Here is a 24,611-nt window from a genome sequence, read left to right as displayed (position 1 = left end):
TTCGCGCATTCTATGTTGATTGGCTCAACGCTCCACATCTGTTTTCATCGCTGGGTTTAACAACGGAACTCGTAACGCAGGAGGAAGTACTGAAGTTTGAGAACGTATATGTTTTTTTCCCCCCATCAGAAGTCTGACAGACATACAGACAGCAGAGTCATCACGAACTGTGCTCGATTAAGAGATTTTCGGTTAAAACATCTTTTAATTTTAATGTACCGCGGCTGACAGGAGGTAAAGGGCTGATTTGGAATGGATCTGCCAGAAGAGATCCTTGCACATATTTTTTCCTTCCTGCCTTTACAGGACAAATGCAATGCATTTGCTGTTAGTAAGGCTTGGTCTAATATCATGACACATCCAAGCTCATGGAAAGATACTGAAGTCAGGTAAGAGCTGTTGGTTTGTCTTATATCCGTCTCATATAAGGAAACCCTCCCAGAGGATTGTTTTGTTACTTAGATCTTGCTCTTTCACATCTCAGGAGGCTTAATGGAGATCTCAATTAAACTGCGTGCAAATATTAACTCTGTCTCACATGTTTCTCCTAAAAATTCCCAGGAGAAATAATAAGAGTACATGATACAGTAGTAATAAATCTACTGACTTTTATGTTATAACGAAAGTTTAATAATTTATTACATTAATATGTTTTTTTTTTTTTTTATCTTTTTGATAGCAAACTGATATGTTGGTCATTCTGAGCTCAGTTTGAGACATTGTTGAGATCTTATGAAAATTTTAGAACAGGTGTGAGATTTCTGGGGTTTAAAAACCTTGGAGAAGCAAGATACTTTAAAAGTCTCCATTAGCTCTCAATTACTCGTTATAATCTCATTGCTGTCTAGGAGAAAATTTTAGTTAATAAAGACTCTCCTGTGTGATTTTCTTCTTCCTCGTTTTCTTCTCCATGGCTCCATATTTGACCAAAGGTTCCATGCTGATTAGGAACCTTGATAAAAGCACGTCATTAGTAAAGACTTTGAACCATAAACTGCTACATTGTCATAAAATTGTCACTTGTACCTTAGTTAATACATAACAGCACTGTTTATTTTATCTCTCGTCTTAGGTGTGAGTCAGAAACCAGTGTCCCTGACAGATATTCTGCTCTTCTGCCACTGGTCAGAAATTTGAAACTGAGAATGTGTCTGACCGATCCAGCCAATCGCAAAACAGCACTGTGGGTGCTGCGGCAGGCAGTTGCCAGCGGTGACGGGCGGCTGGAAGGACTTTCCATCTGTTGTGAGGGGAACACACCTCTCTTTTATGCTGGTCAGGACCTGCAGCAAGGCTTAGTGGACATACTGACGAACGGGTCATCCCTAACTGTGCTTGACCTAAAGGGTGTACCTTTCACCCTCAGCGACTCCTTCGTCAGGAGTGTAGCCATGCTTTGCCCTGCTCTGCAAAGGCTTTACATCAACAATCACTCTCTGGTGTGTGGCGTCAACGCTGAAACTCTGAGCCAAGTGCTGAAAAGCTGTCAGTCGCTCAGCGTTCTTGGAGTTTTCCAGGCCAGTCTCTCACAAGACGTCTTTAAAGATCTCATGTTGCCTGAACGAGCAGCACTAAAGAAACTAGAGCTCCGTTGCGAACGTTCGCTCAAATACACCGTGCCTCTCTGTGACCAGATATGGTTAGAGTTAAAACTGAGACACCCGCGTCTCTGGGTGGAACTTGAGCTGGACCACACCCTCCCCGAATTGCACGTTCCAGGGGTTCTGCAGCCCAGCATCCCTGTCCGATGTCTTCGGCTGCTCACTTGGACTTTGCTGTTGGATGAGGTTCGGATAGTCAGGCAGAGTTATGCAAACACGCTAGAGGTTCTGGAGCTGCAGACTGTCCCATCTCCTGAACTTAACTCTGAGTTGATAGCCTTAGCAAAGCAGTGCGTCAAGCTTCAAGAGGTTCACTGTTATTGTGTGGTCTCGCAGGAAGTAATAACAGCATTCTTAACAAACTGTCCTAATCTCTGCAGATTCACACTCAAGACACATAAAGAGCCTCACCCATGGACCTCCAATAAACTGCAGTAATGCTCTCAAGTGCTCTTGCCTTATTTTAAGTCTAATCAAATAACTACATTTGTAACACTGAGTGATTAAGCGAAATACTTTTACAGACGGTCAGATGTTCTTGTTTCCATTTAACCAGAAGATGCTCTTTGGATCATTCTGAAATGATGCTGGAGAAAGTGCTCATCAGGTTTAGTTCATGCAGCTCAAATTCTGATATCACTAAGGCAAAAGGGAGACAAACCAAATACTAAGATGTTCTGATATTCATTAAACTTCAAATATATCTCACTTGAAATCACTTAAATCTAAAAGATTATTTTTTCAATAATTACTCAGCCTCATGTCTCTACAGAACACAAAATAAGTAATTTTAAGCGCAAGTGTCAGGAATGGACTTCCACTGTATGGAGAGAGAGAGAAAAGTTTCTCAAAATATCACCAAATATTTCTTGCTCAAAATAATAAAGAAATGCATACAGGTTACACACACACACACACACACACACACACACACACACACACACACACACACATAATATATATATATATATATATATATATATATATATATATGTGCATGCATGCATACAGTTTCAGAATGACATGAGGTTGAGTAGATAATGATCACTTTCACTGATGTTCTCAGACTTAATTTGGTGTTTAACGCTTGTTATAAATTTGTGGTATAACACAGTGGGCTTCAGATGAACACAAATGTCAATGTTCATGTGTTAATTATTAACATTTATTGACATCCTAGCACAGACGCGCTTTTAACAATCAAATGATTAAATTTCATTCCGAGCATCACACTTAACACTGGATTTTTGTAGTTGGGAGTAAAACTTGCAAATTCAAAAATAAAAAGTTCAAACTTATTTCTGTTTGTGTATACTGAGATCAAAATGTTAAGAAATGTATAGCCAATGCATCTGCTTTGGTATAATCACAGTCAGGAATTCTATCAAACTTTTGATTTTCTCTCATCATTCATAGTAATTAAAAGAGAAGTCATAGAATGCTGGGGTATTCTGGGAAGAAAGTTGGCTGGAGCTGCTATTATTGATATGCTTGATGAACTTGAGGGTGTCTTTGTCTCTGTAGACCAGAGCGAGGGAGTTATCTTCAGGATACACTGTCAGAAGCTACAGAAAAAAACACAGTGTCAACAAAATAAATAATGTGCACTAGTCTGCCATGTGTGCATGTGTTATAATAAAAGAAGTCATTAAATGAAAACAAACCATCACCTACCTCCTCATCTTCATCATTTGCAATATAGGATGTAAATCCCCCAAACTCAGACTTCCACCCTGACAGAGAAAAAAAAGAGGCTGATGTTTGACTCTTAATATGCTCTTGCACTTTTTTTTCAATCCTTTGTCCCTCAATCAAAATTAAATCAATCTGAACACAATTACCAGCTAACTGTAAATGTCAGATATCATACCTGCACAGCCCATGTGAAGCTGTAGATCCAATGCATACTCTCTTTTGACAGAATCATGTAACAATGTATAGTCGCCATGCGTCCAGCGACGCAGTTCTCCTACACAAGTAGGAGGTCCTGCAAGAATACACAATTAAAATGATTGTAAATATAAAAATCATTTAAAAAATATACACGCTGATTACCTTTGTCTTTTTTCTCAGTTGATGAAGCATCAGTATTGGATGCTGATGCTTGTGTATTTCCCTCTCCACCTCCGTTTTCGGTCTCACTCTTTCCATCTTCGTTCTCGCTCTCATCCTCATCGCCGCACAGATAATGCAGACGGAGACCAGTCAGGTTGGATAAGAGGATAAAGAATGACTCCGAGGAGAGGAGTTCCCAGCACTCCTGTACACAAGATGGGACGCTCTGCATATCTACACAGCCATAACACCTAAACACAGTGACGGGCAGAGAAACAAATCACATGAAACACACCAGAAAACAAAACATGCAGACAGGAAGAGAGTAATAGTTTAAATATTATCAAACAAGAGACGGCTGGTTTGGTTCTCACCTCTTATTGGGTGGCCCCTTCCTCCTCCACTGGATTTCGGACGACTGCAGTGCACTGCGCACCAGCCTCAGTTTCTCTTCCTGACAGTTAAATGGCAGAATTCAGGATATCAGCATTATAGATACTTGTGTGTACAAATACAGTATGTAATAGTTTCTGATGAATGAATGAGGCATTTATATAGCGCTTTATGTATTGCTGTACACCCAAAGCTAGACAGGGGCTAGTGGAGGGAATTCAGACAGGACACCGGAGTTACACCCCTAACTCTTTAACAAGAAGTGCCATGGGATTTTTAATGACCAGTCAGGACCTCGGTTTAACGTCTCATCCGAAGGACGGTGCTTTTTACAGTATAGTGTCCCTGTCACTATACAGGGGCGTTAGCACCCACACAGACCACAGGGTGAGCACCCCCTGCTGGTCTCACTAACACCTTTTCCAATAGCAACCTAGTGTTCCCAGGAGGTCTGCCATCCAGGGACTGACCAGGCTCAACCCTGCTTAGCTTCAATGGACAAGCAGTCTTGGGCTGCAGGGTGATATGGCTGATAAAGGGAGGTATTTATTAACACAAATACACTTTACAACAAGGTTAAATTCTTTAACATCAGTTAACGCGTTAGGTCACATCCAGTTGCTGGTCGAATTACAGGCAGATCTGAATGCATATGCATATGGTCATAATAAAGGGGCGGGATTTAATTAGACTAAATGATTGGGGAAGAGAAATCGGCCATTCTGGAGTTTAGGCATTTCACTAAAAAATGATGAGGTCAAAACAATTAGTAAAAAATAAATAAAACGGATGCATGGATCAATAGCATGAATTTTGACAATATATGCAATACTGAATTTAAATGTCATAATGACTTAATATATAATAAAATATAATTGAAGAAATTAATATGAATTAAGATTGAAAAATTCTAAAGTTCACAAATTGAGCTTAATTGTTAAATGTTATGCTAATGCACACACAAAAAAAACTGTTTTTGCATATTCATTGCCTGTAATTTAGCTCTATTTGTGTATTGTACATATAGCACAATATAAGCATATTCTTGCATGCAGAGTCTGCAAATGTCTTACATGTGGAAAAATATAAATAAGTAACTTAGACACTTAATTATTTAAAACTCACTCTCTGACTGCATGCCTCTAGTGTAGTCATGGGACATGTCACTAAATTTCACATCTACAGGAATTTCTCCTTTGCATCAATTATACATGGACCTCCACAACAGCACAGACTAAAAGGGCCTTATAAAAGCATCGTCTGGCAGAGTTTATTTTACAGGTAATTTATACAATTCTTAAGCATGTGCAAATGTGTTTTGCTCATGAGCGTGCATCCCCAAACCCAGATGTACATTTGTATATGTATTACTATACATTAAACATGACTGAACATTTTTGTGTGATTAAAAACAATGATGACGATGACCAACCTGTAAGAAACTAGGCAAGCAAATCTCAGAACTCTCTTCGAATTCCTGCTGTACCCGAGCCTGATAGCGAGGATCCAGGTACATCTCATTCACCCACTCAAACAGCAAACTCTCCTGTAACAAACTGAGAAGATGCAGGCGGAGTTTTGGCAAAAACGTTCTCTAATGCTAACTTGACTTACATCTCTGGGGATATGAGTGTGACGGGGAACTGGGGCTTCAATGTAGCGTGGGGGTCTTGGTAGAGAAGGGCCATGAAACCAGCCACTCAGAGATAAACGGCACTTCTCCTCAGAAAGAACCTCTGCCACCTAAGAGAGTCACGACTGCAGTTTAGTTTATTAAAACAGACGTAAATCACTGATGAATGGAGAACCAATCCTTCTGACCAGTGTTGGGATTGTTAAAAAGACACAAATGAAGATATTTTAAAGAATGTGTTTATTTATTGTAGAACAAATCCAACATATACAATACCTAAAAAAAATATTTTGAACAATGTTGATATAACCAAACAGATTCAGTTACCATTGACTTCCACTGTATGTTTTTTTTTTTCATACAATGGAGATCAACGGGAACCGAAACTGATTAGGTACCAATATTCTTGAAAATATCTTCTTTTGTGTTCCACAGAAGAAATTCAGGTTTTTAATGACATACAAATTATGATAGAATTGTTATTATAGGGTGGACTAAACTAAAACAGTTCAAAATCATATTTAACTGAATCAGATGAAAAACACAAACTTGAACAAAAATCTGAAACGTTACCACTAAATTGACAAAAAATATATAAAAGCTAATAGCACATAACAAAAACTATGAAATCTGTAAAGGAAACGAAAATAAAAAAAGCTAATTCAAAATATTAAGAAATACTATAAATTGTAGAAATAATAGTATAAAAATAATACAAAACAACACTTTATCTAACTACCTGATGAAAGGAGACGGGGGACACTTCAAAAAACACCAGAGAGTTCCAGCAAGGAAGCAGAGACTTGACAACACTCACAGGCTGACAGTGTTCTGTGAAAAATACCCAATTATTAATTAAACCAACAATTAAATATATTCATGCATGGTCCTTGTGTATGATTCATTAATACATATTGTATTATCGTACATAAAAATATGATTTCTGAATATAATGTTTCGGCTGTTTCATGTTGACATAAACGGCATGATCTAACTTATTTTAAACTTAATAAGACATGTTTTGTGGGTAAAATGACACTATTTATGCTCTTGTATCTCACACCATCAGTGCCGAACAGATCCAGTGTCCCTCCATCTTTCACCTCCCAGGGAGGAACCAGATAGAGGATGAACGCAACTCTTCGTCCCTCCAGCTCATCATCGTGACACAGCAAAACATCTGCACAAAGAGCAGCGAGAGAGATCAGGAAACCCACTGAGAGTACACCAGCTGCCGAGCATCTCCCCAGTGACTGGTCGAGAAACGGTCAGGTGGTTTACCTGTATGCTCGTACTTTGCACAGGATATATCGACAGTGGCCTCTAGATCCACCTGCAACACTTCTGACAACCAGACACGAAACTCCCCGAAAATCACAGACCTGAGATCCCAACAAACAGTACGTCCGTGAGCAAAACAATGACAGAATCTTTCATGCAAAAGCTCATTTGAACTCTGGTGCACCTTATTTGTGAGATATGATGTTCTTTTCTCTCTCTTAGATCATCTGACTGCAGGAGAAAAAGAATTCAGGACTTGGTTTTCACTTCGTCATAATATATACCAATAATTCAGACTGATACCTGTTGAAACTTGTACAGATCATTTGACTTGCTGTTGAAATTCAGCTGAAGGAGCTCTGCTTGCAGACTTTCCACAAAGCTCTGACTCTGCAGGAAACCAGTGATCTGACAGTGAGGGAAGGGCTCACAGTCCAGGTGGATATCACCTGAGCACAGAGACAGCAGGGATTCACAGACATGACAAATACACAGACCAGGTTGCTTCATTTCTAAAAAGCAAATAGATTCTGAGAAAGTCAACAGTAACTGTATAAAAGACTGTTGAACTCACTGTGTCACGTGGGTGGACAAACATACCATTAGTGTAGCTCTCTTTCCTCTGCCATGCGTCTCTCATGCCTTTCTGGACAGATTCATCCCTAAAATCCAAATTAATCACGGCGAGTTCATCTCGTTTCTCTTTCTTATTCTTTTTACCCGTTTCGGAAGCATTTTGTCGTTTTTTAGCTGGCATAACAAGACCATGAGGGAATAAACCCTGGGGGACTTTTGTTTTCACTTTCCGGGATCTTCTTCGTGCGGATTCAGTCAGAGGCGCTTTTGGATCATGACTGCCCCTCCAGGTCAGCTGTGGAGTAGCGCAGAGTTTCTCTGAAAACGTTTTGAAATCATATTCTGATAAAATACTCTGTCCAAAAAAACAATAACAACAACATATACACTACCGGTCAAAAGTTTGGGATCAGTTAGACTTGTAATGTTTTTTTAGATTAGTCTTTAATGCTCATGAAGGCAGAATTTATTTGATAGAAAATACAGAAAAAACAGTAATCTTGCAAAATGTTATTATAAAATAAAATAATGGTTTATATTTTATTAAATAAACTCATTGCACACAGACTGAAGTAGTTTAAGTCTTTGGTTCTTTTAATTGTGACGATTTTGGCTCACATTTAACAAAAACCCGCAAATTCACAATCTCAACAAATTAGAATACTTAAGATCAATGAAAAAAAAAATAATGAATCGTTGGCCTTCTGGAAAAAGCATGTTCATTTACTGTACTCAATACTTATTAGGGGCTCCTTTTGCTTTAATTACTGCCTCAATTCGGCGTGGCATGGAGGTGTTCAGTTTGTGGCACTGCAGAGGTGGTATGGATCCCAGGTTTCTTTGACAGTGGCCTTCAGCTCATCTGTATTCTTTGGTCTCTTGTTTCTCATCTTACTCTTGAAAATACACCATAGATTCTCTCTGGGGTTCAGGTCTGGTGCATTTGCTGGCCAATCAAGCACACCATCACCATGGTCATTTAACCAACTTTTGGTGCTATTGGCAGTGTGGGCAGGTGCCAAATCCTGCTGGAAAATAAAATCAGCATCTACAAAAAGCTGGTCAGCAGAAGGAAGCATGAAGTGGACATAGATTTATTGGTAAAAATGTATAGATGCCTTGATCCCAGTCTCAGTCCATTCCTTTTGAAGTTCACTCAAATTCTTGAATTGATTTTGCTTGACAATCCTCATAAGGCTGCGGTTCTCTCAGTTGGTTGTGCATCTTTTTCTTCCACACTTTTTCCTTCCACTCAACTTTCTGTTAACATGCTTGGATACAGCACTCTGTGAACCAGCTTCGTTGCCAATTAATATTTGTGCGGCTTACCCTCCTTGTGAAGGGTGTCAATGATTGTCTTCCATGACATTCTAATATATTAAGATGCAGCTGTATATATAGGTGGTAGAGAGAGAGAGATCTGGAAGCTAGGATACTTTTTTCAAGTTTTTTTTTTATAAATTTAAAGTTAAAAAGGAACAGCATTTATTCAAAATAAAAGCCTTTTGTAACGAAAGTATTTTTAAAATTTAAATAAAATAAAATTTTTATATATATATTTTACATTTCCATTTTTACTCTGTTTAATTTAGAAATTTGACGCCTAGATATTTTGCCAATGTGCCTACTGTCAGTTATTTCTTTGTGATAAATCAAATTTTCTGTCTGGTAAAAAGCATTAATACCATGGCTTAAAAGAGATAAATATGGTTACAGAAGTAAAATTGTGTTTAAATTATACAAATTGTGACACAGGTCATAGTATTTGAATATTAACATTTATTACAATTTACACAGTGCAATTAAGTTACACTTAAGACAGCAGCATCTAACGCTAAGATATTATATATATATATATATATATATATATATATATATATATATATATATACACACACACACACACACACACACTTTTGTACAACAACAACAAAAAAACTAACATCATGTAATTTAAGATAATGGTTTATGAACCAGCTTCAGCGCTGACATCTGCACAGTCAAAAAATCCCCAGATACCACACTCTCACTGTATCAGACGCCCTGGGATTCTAGACAGATGCACACACACACACACACACACACACACACACACACACACACACACACACACACACACACACACACACTCATAGGTAGAAACCAGCAACAACCAATACATAGATCTTGGATATGAGGGGTGTAGGTTACTGTGGTTAGCTTGAAAGATGATGGCTTCATTCCCAGGGGATTTGGTTTTACTCTTCATACTGGACCGCTGATGTTACACACTTATGTCCACCATCTAGCTAACACTCTGCTCTTATTTTTCTGATGCTAATCTGTATTTCAGATTTCAAACCTAGAAAGCTTTATTATAGGTACACTAGCAGTCAAATCTGTTTCACACAATCTTCAATCTTACACTACTTTTGATGTGAATGTGTATGCTTAAACTCTGAAAAATACAAAAAAAATATATTATACACACAAATATTAATTATATATCAAAAACATACTATGTATTATATATATTCATATATTCCAAATATTTTGTTTTTGTTTTTTGTTAAAAAATATTAAACTATTAAAAAATACAGTAAAATACGCATGCATATTTTACCTTTCTACCATTCAAGATTTTGGGGTCAGTAAGATTTTTAAATGTTTTTGAGTCTCTTATGCATTCAGATTGTGAAATGTTATTGCAATTTAAAATAACTATGTTCTATTCTGATATACATTTAAATGTAATTTATTCCTGTGATGCAAAGCTGAATATGCGCTCTTCAGGGTCACATGATCCTTCAGAAACCATTCTAATATGCTGATTTGCTGTTCTGGACAAATTGTCATTATTATCCAAGTTGAAAACAGTTGCTGCTTAATATTTTTGTGGAAAGTTGAGAGTCAGTAATATATATATATATATATATATATATATATATATATATATATATATATATATATATATATATATAAAGAGTTCAGATGCAAAAGCCTCTAAGTGCCATCTGAAATTTTCATCTAAAATTAGGATTTTTATCAAGCTCCTATGCTTAGGTTGAGTTATTTTACTTAAATGGCAATGTGCAGGTCCTTTTCCAGCCTATTAAAGTGAAATAACTGAACATAAATATAGGAGCCTGATAAAAATCCTAATTTTAAATGAACATTTCAGATGGCATTTAGAGGCTTTTGCATCTGAACTCTTCATATATAATCAAACATTTTTACTGATATTGTGTAAGTACAAGAAAAAAAACAGTTCTTAGATCATTGGCCATCACATTACAAGCATGTTTTAATCAGCATGTGTCAGTGGGGAACACATCATACTCGCTGGAAATGGCCAAGGGCTGTGGCAACCTGAGGCTGTGGATGATACAAACAGGAAAAAGGCGTTCCATCTGAGTGCACCTGCAACAGGGAAGCTGGGACAATGTAGCTACATTTCTGATGCAATACACAAATAGATTAGAACTATATATAGTTTTCATTTGGTTAATCCCACAGAAAGCATTAATCATATATTACGCAAATGAGCCACACTGCCCAGCTCGGACAAAGAAAAATATCATTAACATCATTTACAATCACTTTCCTGGCTTTAGTGGGTGGAGACGCCAAGGGCTTTGGCCCGGTGGGTGGAGACGCTAAGGGCAGAGGGTGGGGCTGTATTACGGATGAGCCACGAGGGACGACTCAGAGCACGTTCTTTGTCTTGCTCCTGACTGGGGTCTCTGAAAGACTTTTCGCTCGAGTGGGACGGACTTTCGGTCTCTGATTGAGTGTAATGCCGTCCACTGACACCCCTCCAGAGATCTGCTTTGAGAACTGTGCTTGGGTGCTTGTTGCTACAGGCAATTCAGAGACTTCCTTTAAAAAAGAGATTGACTTTCTTGTTCTGGGTCTGTATCAGCACAAATCTTATTGAAATTCTTAGTGCACAATTACAATTACGCCCTGTTATTGTAATAAATATATGCATAAACAGGAAATAACCATTTCAGTCTGCGGTAGTATGTCTACCTAATAGAGCCGGCTCTTCTGTGAACATATCCCATGGGCTCTCTCCATCCCCAGACATCTCCCTATTCCACACAAAACCTCTGGGAGATGGAGGGATGGGTTTAATAACACATAATCTACTTGGAACAGCACTGACCTTCTTTTGTAAAATCTCACCTTCATGTCCTTCATCTGGACATGAGCCACTTAGAGCGTCCAGAGTGGCCATTGTTTGGTTTGCACTTGACGCGCTGGTTGGATGTGATTCTTCAGGGGGCGGGGCCAAGTCATTTGGCGTCTCTCTCTCACTGTCTGCACTTGCACGCACTGACATACATGAGACAAAAACACATATGCACAGTGCGCCACATGCACGTTGAAATCTGGTTGAATGCCCAAAGGGTTGTCATGAAAAAAAGCAATTAATTAAGACAGCAGACAGTACTGGGATCAGCTGTCATCAGCTCCCTCTGTTCCTCCGGGATGAGAAGAAAAGGCACAGGGACAATGAACTGCTCCTGTCCCTGGAAAAAACACACCCATTCGCAATAATAATTTATCTGGTCAACAGCTGGTGCCTTTAAGTTTCCAAGGAAGCAGCTTTACCCTCCAGTGAAGCCTCTCTCAGTGAGTAGGTGTCGCCACACTAGGACAATATGTTGCAGACATGGTTATTTTCTCTGTTGCATCATTCAGAATATTTATTATAATGTCATTGCGCCACACGTCCAACAGAGAGTGAGACCCCTGGGAAATTAGGTACATATTTAACACATATCCTCATCATTTCTGTGTCTTTGCCTTATAAATGACATTACGAATTCAAATTACAAGCACTCAGTGCAAGAGGTGTGTGTGTACATGCAAGCTATTCAAATAAACACAAAGAGAAAGAGTGTGTGTGACCCTAACCAGAGGCTGAACTAACTGAACCCTCCCTGCGGGATCTGACAGAGAGCAATACAACTAATACTAACTGTTCAACACATCATCTTAAAAACACGAAGTTCAGTGTGATGTACGTGTTCACACAAACTACAAATAAGGTCAATGCACCTCCATGACCTTATGATCTGATATCTTACTGATTGATTTAGTGTGATTAGGAAACATCACTTTAGATGCTTAGTAGAGAGATCAATGACTTGCCAGCTGGGGGGGGGGGGGGGGGGGCTTTGAGGCAATGCTATGATGTTCATTTGATTGACTTTCAAATAAAACTGGCAAGGTGCCTGGAAAAAAATGCAAACAAAACATACATGTACTTAAACAAGCAAAATTCTGCAAGCAAAATGGTCTATCGTCAATAGTGTAGTGGTGGATGAAGCACAGTGCACAGAGAAGTCATTTTTTAACGAAGAAGGTATCTGTTGGTCAATATGGCGAATCTGTGTGACCAGTTTGAAACCACTGAATTCCCAGCTAGGCATATTTCCACTAAAATTACTACACTTAACCTGCAGAACTTCACCTTAACAGTGTTTTTCAACTCCCCGAGGCAGTAGTTCTATCAAGCTGAGGAATTAAAAAGGAGAATTTAAAAAAATATTTTAAAAATCACAATTTCTACCCAATAAAATATTTTTTTTTTTAAATTATATTCAACGCTTTTTTTTGTGTGCACTTTTTTACTTTTAAATATTATACTACAGAGTAGACAGGAAGTAACTTGGAACATGGAATTATATGGAAAAAAGAGGTGAGACGATGAGGCACGACTCCTAAAAGCCTGAAACACAACTGTGATTTAAGACTGATTAATAAGTTACATTTAAAGATTAATTTACATGAGTTTTCTAGACAAGCCTAAAAACTGTTAAACGAAAATATATGAAACTTTTCAACCAGAAATACTGCCATGAAGCAGTATTCAGCTAAATGCTTTATAATCTCCCCCACAAAGAATTAAGTTAAATTAAAATAGAACTCTGAAAATCAACAAAAAATATTTTAACATTTTGGCATCTTGAGGGCACAATATTAACGTTTAACGCCACTGTAGTAAAACACTATGTCATACTTCTGCACAATTTATCAGGGTGACCTTGCTCTGACTATCCGATGTCTACTTACATGGTATGACTTTTTTTTTTTTCGATTAGTAATGCATCAGCCCTAAAATGAAAAATGTTGAGGCTGGGATGAAAAAATTGCATACATAACATACCAAATCAGGGTTCATGTCTAACTTCAGTACATTTACTTTAGCATTGTGCAAGGCTGTAAAACACTCCATCTCCTCCAAGCTGAAGAAACGAAGGACAAAACTCTTGTCATTTTGAGTTTGATTGAATTACTGTCATTACACTAGAACTGAAAGTAGTGTTCTCTGAAATTCACTCATGCGAGTTCAAAATTCAAGGCAACACTTGCTTCAAAGCAGAAGATCAGAGCCCTTGTAACAACTAGATTGTGCTTATTTCAGCACGATTTTCACTGGGCTCGATTACGCAGATGAGTTAGATAAACAGGGGCTCAGGTGTGTAGTGAGTGGTGTCATAACAGAGGTTTAATCGGTCCCTCACTCCAGCAGACGCTCCCGCGCGACGTCGCTCAGCACCGCGGGGAAGACAGCGCTCCCCTCGGACAAGAACCGCATACAGACATCTGTGTGCTCCATCCACCGCGAGGCTGATATCACACACCCGCGCTACTCTACATAGATTATTATCACACACACCTTTACTACTACTACTTACCCCGACAACGCTGTCTTTTATAGTCGTTTCACACTGGCTTTGGCCGCTATTTTGGATGAGTTTCTCGGTCCACTGCTCCAGCTCAGCCATTCGTCGACGCTTTTATTTTTTGTTGATTCATGGTGTGCAACTTAGCTGTTACTGTCCACTAGTGTAAAAACTATAAACAAGCTCATCAAAGTCTTCGTATTGAACATTTATGATATATTCCGTGTAGAAGACAACACCTGGCGATTTAAGTTCCGTTACAATCACATACATGTGAATCGTTGATGCCCCCTTACGGTAGCATTGATCATCAAAAAACATTTTTGGGTACTGTTTTTTTATTATTTTTAGTAAGGTACAATACAACTTTTAAAAACGTAAAATACTAAAAATAATAACCTTTATAACATGAACATGCTCTTGCCAAAAGTGTAAACCTAAAACAAAACCTTTACCTTCACTGATCGCATGAAATGTAATGGGGAGAAATGATTTGTATTAAAAAAAAGTCATCCTTACAAATAAACATTGTTTTCTTATTTAAAAAACAACAACTACTACTAATAAATCACAGTGATTAAAACTCGACCTATGAGAGAAAACATGCACACAGCAATATCATTGTAAAAACTGTAATAAAAGTTGCTTGTAAAACATTAAAGCTTTCTGAAACATTCCATAAGACCATTAAATCCACATTCCACACCTGTCAACTCTTGTCAGTATGGTTTCACCTGTAATTAAAAAAAAGAAACAAGTGAGACTGAGAATTCACGTATTCAATTCAATTCATATTGACATTGTCAGCATGATCATGAATACAAGTTGACGACTTAAGTTGCTCATGAACAATTTATTTCTTACAGCTACCTTGTTATTTTTGTATTAAATACATGAGAATAAAACTGGAGGACTATGTTACCTATCATATGCAGACAATATATAGGAGTAGTCATGTAAATACTTGAATGTGTGTTACCTACAAATGCAGGGATTCATTCAGACTCCCACCCATCTTCTGTAAGCTCTCATGAAGCCCAGCTTTCAGAAGTGTGTAATCTGGTTTCTCAGTATACTGCAGGCTCATTACATTAGACAGGTATTTTTGTAAAGCACCTAAATTGAAAAAACAAACATTACATACGCATCTTCACTAGCATATGAATTGAGGATAGAAAGAAGCATGCTCACCTGAAGTTTTCTTCTGTTTGTAATGGCCACTCAAAAGTCCAGTGATATCAGAAATATACCTGTAGGCAGGCAGAAAACATATCAACATAAAAGCACATAAGTGTAGCCTTGCCTTTGGAAAGTGGTATGTTTTAATTCTTGAAAATTGTACATACAGTAGCGATGTTCCTTTATGATTCTAAGTGCATATGGTATGAAGACGCACACAGTCGGACAGCAGTCACTTGTATTTAAACAAATTAAAAGTACACTCAATAAAGGGACGAAAAGGGCTTTTTCAAAACCCAGTGAAAGCTAATGGCTCATGGTGTACTAGCAACCTTCATTTCTTAATCAATAAAATGCTTATTAATGAGGCACATCACAAGCAATTTATCATACAAGAGCCAACAATATCTGCAGCACTGCAAAAAGCAAGTTACAAAAGCAAGCAATAGATGCAGTACACAAGCTAGGGTGGAAATGAAATATTTTTTTTTAGGAAAAATAATTAGATATTTTTTTTTAAACAAAACATGTATTTGTAAAAAAATTCCGTTATAGATTATGTTCTGCTCTCGTTAAATTGGACTCCAAGATGGACCCCAAAGGGGGAACTAGGGGTCCACAGAAAATTTTAAAGATGCAAAAAATGTTTACAATTATCTGTTTTATAAACTATTGTCTTAATGTATTCAATTAACATTTTTACCTTTTTTCAGATATTATTCTTTAATTTTAACTTTATAAATCTAATTTTTTTTTTTTAAATAACATTTTTCTCACAAAGTATTAACAAGCCTTAAAATATAAAGTTCCCTTTATATTGGACTTCAGGAGAAACTCCGTTGACCAACCCCAACTGACCATCAACAGCTTGACTGGGGAGAGTCAGCAGCACTAAATTCTTGGGGGTGCACATCACAAGGGATCTCACCTGGACCACCAACAACATGTCACTCTCTAAGAAGACACAACAGCACCTACACTTTCTCCACCGGTTGAAAAGAGCAATTCTCCCTCCACTTATCCTCACCAGATTATACAGGGGCACCATAGAGAGCATGCTAACCAGCTGCATCACTGTCTGGTACAGGAACTGTAGTGCAGCAGACCACAAGACCCTCAAACACTCTAAAGGTGAACACAGCTGCAAATATCATCGGTGCCCCTCTCCCCTCCATCCTGAATATTTTCTTTACACGATTCTCCAGCAAAGCCAACAGTATCGTAAAGGACCCCACCAATCCCTCCCACAGTCTCTTCAAGCTCTTGCCATCAGTAAGACGGTACCGGAGCATCAGAGCCCGCTCCAGCAGACTGCTCAACAGCTTTTTCCCCCTGGCTTTGAGAGCCCTGAACTCAAATCACCCAGCCTGCCTCTGAAACCCCACACAAACCCCCTACCTCCTGTAACATGAACCATCTCACTACTCCACTTCCCAAAATGCATTTTTTAAATGCATAGAATGAAATGCATACATCAAAAATAAACATTTAATTATTACCCATTGATTCTCTGTCTGTACTTGTACTGTGAACAACGACAATAAAGTTGACAGATGAATTAAGTGCATTTAAGTGCCATTCAGTTGGGGTTTTAAATAAAGCATTTTCTGAGATGCACATTAAACACATAAAACGCTAATTTAATTTCTTTTAATTATTGAAAATTTAATTAACTATTTAATTAACTATTTAATTAAAAATTACTATTTTAATTAACTTTCTGGTAAACAAAGGGTATTTACTATAAAAAAAATAAAACATGGAAGAAATGTTGTGTGATTAAAAAAAAAAAAAAAAAAAATTTTTTTTTAGTAACTTAGAAGGCTATGTATATTGTGCTGAACAACAGTCTTTAACCGGACTTTTATTTTGACGGATTGGTGTACCTTTACAGTTCTGTGTATGTGATGTGACGCTAGTTTTACTCAAATCAAACGGTCAAATGCTCATGAAGTGACTGTCAGAGCAGTTCTGGAGATGTTGTTCATGTGTTCACGTCCTTATTTAGAGAGACAGCAGACACTGAATTCACCGCGAGCTTCATGTGCGCTTCCGTGTGTTTAATGAATGAAGACGCGCTTCTGCTCCATTCATTAAAGACACGCAGAACATGCAGGATTCATATTTAAACAGACTATTCCGGCTTAATATTTACAGATTTAGTCCATATCGTGATTTGATGTAAGTGCAATGACCTATTTTTGATGAATTCATTCAAAATTTGGCAAATTCCTTGCCATTCCGCGTTAAACTGTAAATTCCGTTTTTATGACTGGATTCCGCGATTCCCACCGCGTTTTCTGGATCGCGGAAATCATAGGGTCCTACTTGTGTATGCCAGCTATATCTTACAATGGACACATGCCACGAAGTTCTCCTTACGTTTGCACGTACCCTCAAATCAAAACACTGCTGACTCTTCGGACGCAGCGCTTGTGTCACATTAAAAAAAACATTGCCAAATAACCTGACGTGAGATTTAAAATAAATTAAAAGAGGCTGAGGCAGAGGAATTTGCCTCGATTATTTTTTGTAATCGAGTTACTCGAGGAATCGTTTCAGCCCTAATGTATAGGTAAACATTTATATATAGTATATTCATATTCAAAATCTGTCAGTAGGTTAGTTGTGTATAGGTTCATACTGTTTTACTTCATTGTTGTATGTCTGTATTTATGTAGCACCGTGGTCCTGTGAGACATGACATTTCGTTCCTCTGTATGTCCACGCATGTAGCGGAATGACAATAAAGCTAAACTTGACTTGATATTTGATAAGGTGGTCCTTTATATTTAGGGGTCCTTAGTATCAAACACTCTGTAAACAAAACATTTTGCCCACCGCAGAAGTTTATTTCTTGAAGCTGTAACAACTATACCACACTACTCCTGGTCGTAAGTATATGTTATTATTATGTTATGTTACTGTGTTACAAGAACTAGTCCGACCACATAGCATTTAGCCAAGGGGTAATCAGTCTTGATTTCTGGATTCAAATTTACCTTCTTATGTAACTGACTTCAAGTTGTGACCAGTCTTATAAAAGAATTTGATGACTAACATATAAGGCTTGTTAAAGCAGTTTATGCAACTGATGAAGATGTTTTTTGTGGTTTTACTGACCTCTCCTTCTCTGCAGCAATGGCCGAGCTTGTATGAGAGAGCTGACTCCAGGGTAGTGAGCCTGTCATCCAGTACAGCATACAGTAACCCAGAGACTGCAGGTCACTACGACGAGAGGGACCTGCAAAACATTCATATACATGCAAATTAGACTTGCTTTCTTACATGGATAAAGTAAGTAATGCATTGATCAAGTGATGCTCACCAGCTCCCTTGTGAGAGTCCACACTGATGAAGTTGATGTTACCCTGGTGTGCGGTGCGGCTACCCTGTCTGTACTCCACATGATTTCCACCAGGGCAAAACCTAAATGCAAGGCCAAAGCCTGACAAGAAAACCTACCAAACAAACAAACAAACAAACAAACGCTTTAAAACTTAAGTAATGTATAGAGTATATGTGTTCAGTTCATAAGGGACATGATTATTGACCTCTGTGTGGCTGTCAGCGTTGATGTAAATATTTCCAGCATGGATGTCAGCATGGGCATATTCCTTCTCATGGATGAATTCCAGTGCATCCAACTACAAAACACACACACACACACTTTATATACAGGGCTTTCATAGAGAACGACATGGCTAAATCTGAAAATCTTTTAATAGTACACTCACTAGTCGCAATGCAACCTGGAGCACAGCTTTCTCAGACAGAGTATCATTCCCTTCATCCATGACTGTCTGTAGAGTATGACCCATGCTAGGAAAAACTAAAAACCTGCAGGGAAGTGAATATGATTAATATTAGATTGTGGTGCTCATGATGCATGGTTATGAAAATCAGTTAAATGCAAATCAGTGATCAAAGATATCAGTGTTCACAATCACAAAGCATAACATTATTACAGGTGTGATGGGGAAAAAATGTATGTAAATACATTTCACCATTTCCCAATTGCAAAATGTATTACTGTTGGCTATAAGACTATTACAAATATACAATATATTGACATTTTTCTTATGTCAGTATAATTATTTACTTATCTGACAGTAACGTCTTATCTTGAATGTCTTGAGCCTTTTCTCACAATTTATTGACTATAGACTACTATGTATCCAGTTAGGCACATCCACCATTACTCCTTCGAAATTAGCCAGAAACCATGGAGTTATGATTGATGATCAGATAGCTGTGAGAATCCTGCAGATTTGATTTATTCAACATTAAGAAGATCAGGCCCTTTCTTTCGGAACATGCTGCACAACTCCTTGTTCAAGCTTTTGTTCTGTCCAGGCTGGACTATTGCAATGCTCTCTTGGCATGTCTTTCAGCCAGTTCTATCAAACCTTTACAATTAATCCAGAACGCAACAGCAAGATTCATTTTTAATGAGCGGAGGAGAATACAGGTTACACCTCTGTTTATCAGTTAACACTGGCTACCATAGCTGCTCGCATAAAATTCAAGGCATTGATGTTTGCATACAAAACCACCACTGGGCCTGGCCCATGGCTCTGCACCCATTTATCTAAATTCATTACTTCAGACTTATGTGCCCACTAGCTTGCGTTCTGCAAGTGAACGTCGCTTGATTGTGCCATACCAAAAAAGAACAAAATCACTTTCACTTTCAAAAACAAATACTTTGCATACATATTTTCAGGATTCTTTGATGAATAACAAGTATAAAAAACAACATCATATGAAATATATGTCTTTAATTACATTTTTCTGAATCTTTGCTGAATAAAAGTATTATTTCTTTAAAAATTATATTTTTTTTAGCCCAAACATTTGAGCAGAAGTGTATAATAGTCTATAAAAGTTTCCAAACATCAGGATATAAACCCACATACCTGTATGCTTCATGAAGACCGAACCCTACACAGGATGGAATCCCAAGGAAGTCCAATTTGTGCAATTTCAACCATTTCTCCACTATTGACAAAGAAAAAGAAAGTTGTGGTTATAAGCCTGTAGTTGCACTAAACTGGGTCTTTATGTACCCATTACAAGTGCTAAAACAATTGACCAGCATCAGGTTTGGCTGCTCTCAGATGAAAGTTCTGCTCATTAAACAGGTGTCCCTCTTTAGCCCCCTGAGAAAAAGAACACAAAGTCATCAAGACCTTCTTCCCAAACACCTGTACACAGACACAATACATTGTGTAAAAACAGCACTCACCAGTCGCAACATATACTTGCAATCATTTGAGTCTGCATGCTGATTGGCCTGGCAGACTAGATTAGGTTGACAAAATTTAGATTCATAAGCCACCTTTAATGGAATACTGTTATTATTACCTTAACGTCTGACAAATAAATAATAAAATGATGAAGAGCACAGATGGATGCATCCACTCATCTTATTAATCAAAGATATGATGGTTATGGACATGCGCCTCACCTGCATATGTCAGATCTAATTCAGTTTGCCACAGAAGTTCAACCAGCTTCCACTTTTTGCTGGACTGGTCACAAACCACTGTACCCTCTGGGACAGGCTCAACGGCACACACTCGCTTCCTAGCTTTGCATTTGGCTAAAAACCCACAAAATAACATTTAGCTATTTTTGCCATTTAGTATGAATCAAAATAAAGAAATGTGATGCAATCATTTTTAGATGTCACGAATCATTATTTTCTATATATGTTGAGCAGCCTGTTCTTTATAAAGTGCACCTTACTCGGGCTTTGAATAATTGAAGATGTTTGTTTCGCATCCTCATCTTTAACCTGGGGGGAAGCTTTGTGTTTTCGAGGGGACATCGTAGATGTCTTATCTGAAACAAAGCAGCACTCAAAACATTTCAGGCCACACTATTAAAAATCTCCTAAATATGTATTTATTTGTAAATAGGTGTAAAAATTATTGCATTTGTAATGATTTGGTCATTTTTTGCAAATTAACTATATGACTGAGCAGTAAAATCTGCTTTAATTATCTATAGCTGAAAAAAAGATACCACATCTAAATTTGAAACCAATATAGTTTCCCAGTACACAATATCTTACCTGGAGTTTGAAATGTAACCGGAAAAGTTTGTTTCACCTCCTCTTGTTCTTTAATTCGGGGGGATGCCTTTCCTTTTCGTGGAGATTTCAGTGACTTCTTATCTGAAACAAAGCAGAGGTTTCCACATAAAATCCTTCAGCATTCAATGTCACAACACTGCTGATTTGTATTTAGAAGAATTTTTCTATATGTAATAACTTTTCTTGATATCTATTCAAAACAACAGGAGCATCTAATTACCTTCAGCTATAATAAAGCAAGCTATTTTTTAAATATAATGTCTAGTGTTTTACAGTATAGTGTGTCTGCCTGGGGTTTGAGTTATTAAAGCCAATGTTGTCTGGGACACTTCTTCCTCTTCTTTAACCAGAGAGGAAGCTTTTCATTTTCGAGAAGATGCCAAAGCCTTCTAATCTGAAATTTAGCAATCATCTTTTTCACAAATTCTAGCATGCCTAAAAAATTATTTGTTTTAAGACTAGACACACTCAACACTCTTAGACTCACCTAAAGATTGCTCGGCTGTGCTACTCAAAGTCTTTCGCCGTGTCGAGTACAAAGGAGGGCGATTCAGTGCAGATTGTGAGGAGTCTCCAGCAGAATCGACTACAAAAAGAATTTGGATTACTGTTTTGTCAATAAGCATTTTAAAAGAGGCAACGGGGGTCCGAATGAAAGCTCTGTCAGCTTCTTTGATTAGGACTCTCAAACAAAACGAACTGTAGCCTAACTTTTCGGATCAATGTAACGTTAATTAAAATAATTGGTTGAATTAAGGCCTGTATTGACCTTCCATGGCGCTCACAGCTGAAAGCACGGAGTCTGGGTGTGGTTCGGCTGGCTGTGAAGCTACAGTTTCTGGTGGGTCTTCTGGAAGTCTCCCACCACACGATGGACAGAACCTGAAACCAGACTGTAACTTTGAGCCACACTGAGGACAGAAGTTCAGCATTGTGATGGCGAATTAGTCGGGCTGGGTGGAAATGTCCCTCGGCAAAATGTTCTGACAGTCAGGACCGGAGGAAAAGCTCCTCCAACGATATTTCCAAATGTTGTGACTGCGGAACCAGCCTTCAACAGATATCTTACGGACTGTCGCGACCGAAGCGCTGCAATTGACGCGAGTCACGTGATGATTTGCAGCTGACGTATTACGGCAGGTGACGAGGCCCAAAATGCGTTGTTTACTGTGACAGCATGTGCAAGACGAGCAAGTATAAAAATTGATTTCATGTTTCTTCATAAGCTATGACTATTGAATCTGGTTTGAAAATGCATAACATATTGATGCTAAACTGAAAACTGAAAAAAATACAAAGAAATATTCAAATGAAAAAAAAAAAATTTTTTGGAGGTTCATATTTTTCTCCAAAATGTAAAATGTACAAACAGGGTTATGACAGTATGGCTGTGACAGCTTTAACATTTGAAAGGATACTATGGCAAAGTTATTGTTTGCTTTATTCAAACTGTTTTTTTTTCATGAATGTATGGTTGACCTGAAGAATGAAAGCTGTATCATATTGGAAAAGTATGTGCTATATCACTGCTCTAGGGGTGTGACAATATATATAGGATGAGACAAAATATAGATGTTTGGTTCACTAGAACGTGATAATATTTTAATACTATTTTTAAGAAATTTTCAATGACAAAATATGTATTTTAATTACAAAAGATAAACCAATGCATTTTCTATTTAGAAATATTTAAACTAATCTAGGGTTGTAACTAGTGATTCTTTTGGTAATCAAGTAATCTACTGATTATTTTGACAATTGAGTAATCTGATATTTTTTGTAACAAACTGACCTAAGTGAAAACCAGGCTTTAGGATGAGTTTTACCTATCAGATAGGTCCTCCAAAGTATCTTGGAGAAGGTGTCCAAGTCGCAAAATCTAACTACTGGTGTGCCTCAGGGCTCAGTTCTTGGACCACTTCTCTTCTCTGTCTATATGGCATCATTAGATTCAGTCATTCAGAAACATGGCTTTCCATACCATTGCTATGCTGATGACACTCAATTCTACCTCTCATTCCATCCTGATGATCCGACGGTAGCTGCTCACATCTCAGCTTGTCTAACAGACATTTACTTACTGGATGAAGGAGCATCACATTCAACTCAACCTTGCCAAGACAGAACTGCTCGTGGTTCCAGCAAACCCATCGTTTCATCACAATTTCAGCATCAAGTTGGGCACATCATCCATAACTCCTTCAAAAACAGCCAGAAACCTTGGAGTTGTGATTGATGATCAGCTAACTTTCTCAGACCACATTGCTAAAATGGTCCGGTCCTGCAGATTTGCTTTATTCAACATTATATCAGGCCCTTTCTTTCGGAACATGCTGCACAACTCCTTTTTCAAGCTCTTGTTCTGTCCAGGCTGGACTATTGCAATGCTCTCTTGGCAGGTCTTCCAGCCAGTTCTATCAAACCTTTACAATTAATCCAGAACGCGGCAGCAAGATTAATTTTTAATGAGCTGAAAAGAATACACGTCACACCTCTGTTTATCAGTTTACACTGGCTACCAATAGCTGTTCGCATTAAAATTCAAGGCATTGATGTTTGCATACAAAACCACCACTGGGCCTGGCCCATGGCTCTGCACCGCTTTACCTAAATTAATTTTTCCATACTAATGTGCCCTCTAGCAGCTTGCGTTCTGCAAGCGAACTTTGCTTGATTGTGCCTTCCCAAAGAAGCGCAAAGTCACTTTTACGGACTTTTAAATTAAATGTTCCCTCCTGCTGGAATGACCTGCCCAACTCAATCCCAGCAGCTGAGTCCTTAGCTATCTTCAAGAATCTCTGCCTTCTTTATTTGATCCTCTAACTTTAGCACTTGCTATTCTTATTCAATAATTATAATAACAAAATCGAACTACCTTTCTAAACTTTTTTTATTCTATCCATTTTGTTTTAATTTATCTTACACTTATTAAAAAAAGACCTCTAACACTAGTTTGCTCTATTCTTTTTCTATTCTATCTGTTTTCTTTTTATTTAACTGAGACTTGTTAAAGCACTTATATATCATTGCTCTTTTCCTTGTTTTTGATTGCTTCCAATGTCCTCAATTGTAAGTCACTTTGGATAAAAGCATCTGCTAAATGACTAAATGTAAAT

The 24,611-nt window shown here is 37.8% G+C and overlaps 3 protein-coding genes and 1 long non-coding RNA gene across 5 annotated transcripts; 1 reads left to right on the top strand and 3 right to left on the bottom strand.

Moving 5' to 3' along the window:
- Positions 1 to 88: 88 nt before the first annotated feature.
- fbxl8 (F-box and leucine-rich repeat protein 8) lies at positions 89 to 2,316 on the top strand. The gene is made up of 2 exons (XM_052561144.1): positions 89 to 389; positions 1,073 to 2,316. The coding sequence occupies exons 1-2, from the start codon at positions 253 to 255 to the stop codon at positions 2,037 to 2,039; spliced, it is 1,104 nt and encodes a 367-aa protein (XP_052417104.1). The 5' UTR covers positions 89 to 252; the 3' UTR covers positions 2,040 to 2,316.
- A 428-nt stretch (positions 2,317 to 2,744) lies between these two features.
- Positions 2,745 to 7,804, bottom strand: LOC127961875 (prolyl 3-hydroxylase OGFOD1). Its single transcript, XM_052561143.1, has 13 exons — positions 7,564 to 7,804; positions 7,267 to 7,412; positions 7,148 to 7,194; positions 6,964 to 7,064; positions 6,746 to 6,862; positions 6,422 to 6,513; positions 5,664 to 5,792; positions 5,482 to 5,595; positions 4,031 to 4,110; positions 3,657 to 3,907; positions 3,472 to 3,588; positions 3,276 to 3,334; positions 2,745 to 3,166 (listed from the first exon to the last, which is right to left on the bottom strand). The coding sequence occupies exons 1-13, from the start codon at positions 7,718 to 7,720 to the stop codon at positions 3,008 to 3,010; spliced, it is 1,569 nt and encodes a 522-aa protein (XP_052417103.1). The 5' UTR covers positions 7,721 to 7,804; the 3' UTR covers positions 2,745 to 3,007.
- A 2,959-nt stretch (positions 7,805 to 10,763) lies between these two features.
- Positions 10,764 to 12,601, bottom strand: LOC127962530 (uncharacterized). The gene is made up of 3 exons (XR_008154598.1): positions 11,707 to 12,601; positions 11,551 to 11,630; positions 10,764 to 11,431 (listed from the first exon to the last, which is right to left on the bottom strand). It is a non-coding gene; the product is annotated as an uncharacterized LOC127962530 (long non-coding RNA).
- A 1,935-nt stretch (positions 12,602 to 14,536) lies between these two features.
- On the bottom strand, positions 14,537 to 22,629 carry LOC127962529 (inactive serine/threonine-protein kinase VRK3). 2 transcript variants are annotated; one of them, XM_052562134.1, is made up of 15 exons: positions 22,265 to 22,629; positions 21,983 to 22,081; positions 21,475 to 21,576; positions 21,147 to 21,242; positions 20,866 to 21,000; positions 20,644 to 20,699; positions 20,491 to 20,557; positions 20,315 to 20,396; positions 19,133 to 19,235; positions 18,950 to 19,042; positions 18,724 to 18,856; positions 18,519 to 18,639; positions 15,408 to 15,466; positions 15,200 to 15,332; positions 14,537 to 14,950 (listed from the first exon to the last, which is right to left on the bottom strand). In XM_052562134.1, the coding sequence occupies exons 1-15, from the start codon at positions 22,425 to 22,427 to the stop codon at positions 14,947 to 14,949; spliced, it is 1,446 nt and encodes a 481-aa protein (XP_052418094.1). In that variant the 5' UTR covers positions 22,428 to 22,629; the 3' UTR covers positions 14,537 to 14,946. The 2 variants fall into 2 exon arrangements, with proteins under 2 accessions (XP_052418094.1, XP_052418093.1); XM_052562133.1 differs by having other exon boundaries at positions 15,196 to 15,332; positions 22,265 to 22,628.
- Positions 22,630 to 24,611: the final 1,982 nt, after the last annotated feature.

Source organism: Carassius gibelio, chromosome B7, assembly GCF_023724105.1.
Source record: "Carassius gibelio isolate Cgi1373 ecotype wild population from Czech Republic chromosome B7, carGib1.2-hapl.c, whole genome shotgun sequence".
NCBI lineage: Eukaryota > Metazoa > Chordata > Actinopteri > Cypriniformes > Cyprinidae > Carassius > Carassius gibelio.
This window is presented reverse-complemented; position numbering and strand designations above follow the sequence as displayed.

Bases quoted from the DNA above. Each gene is read 5' to 3' on its own strand.
- fbxl8 (XM_052561144.1), top strand. From the start codon at position 253: ATGGATCTGCCAGAAGAGATCCTTGCACATATTTTTTCCTTCCTGCCT. The intron at 390-1,072 runs GTAAGAGCTGTT...CTCTCGTCTTAG, and splicing joins TGGAAAGATACTGAAGTCAG to GTGTGAGTCAGAAACCAGTG.
- LOC127961875 (XM_052561143.1), bottom strand. From the start codon at position 7,720: ATGCCAGCTAAAAAACGACAAAATGCTTCCGAAACGGGTAAAAAGAAT. The intron at 6,514-6,745 runs GTGTGAGATACA...TATTTTTCACAG, and splicing joins GGATCTGTTCGGCACTGATG to AACACTGTCAGCCTGTGAGT. The intron at 4,111-5,481 runs GTTGGTCATCGT...TTTAACTGTCAG, and splicing joins GCTTGCCTAGTTTCTTACAG to GAAGAGAAACTGAGGCTGGT.
- LOC127962529 (XM_052562134.1), bottom strand. From the start codon at position 22,427: ATGCTGAACTTCTGTCCTCAGTGTGGCTCAAAGTTACAGTCTGGTTTC. The intron at 20,700-20,865 runs GTGAGGCGCATG...AACCTAATCTAG, and splicing joins ATTAGATCTGACATATGCAG to TCTGCCAGGCCAATCAGCAT. The intron at 15,467-18,518 runs GTCAGTAAAACC...GCCTGCCTACAG, and splicing joins ATTGCTGCAGAGAAGGAGAG to GTATATTTCTGATATCACTG.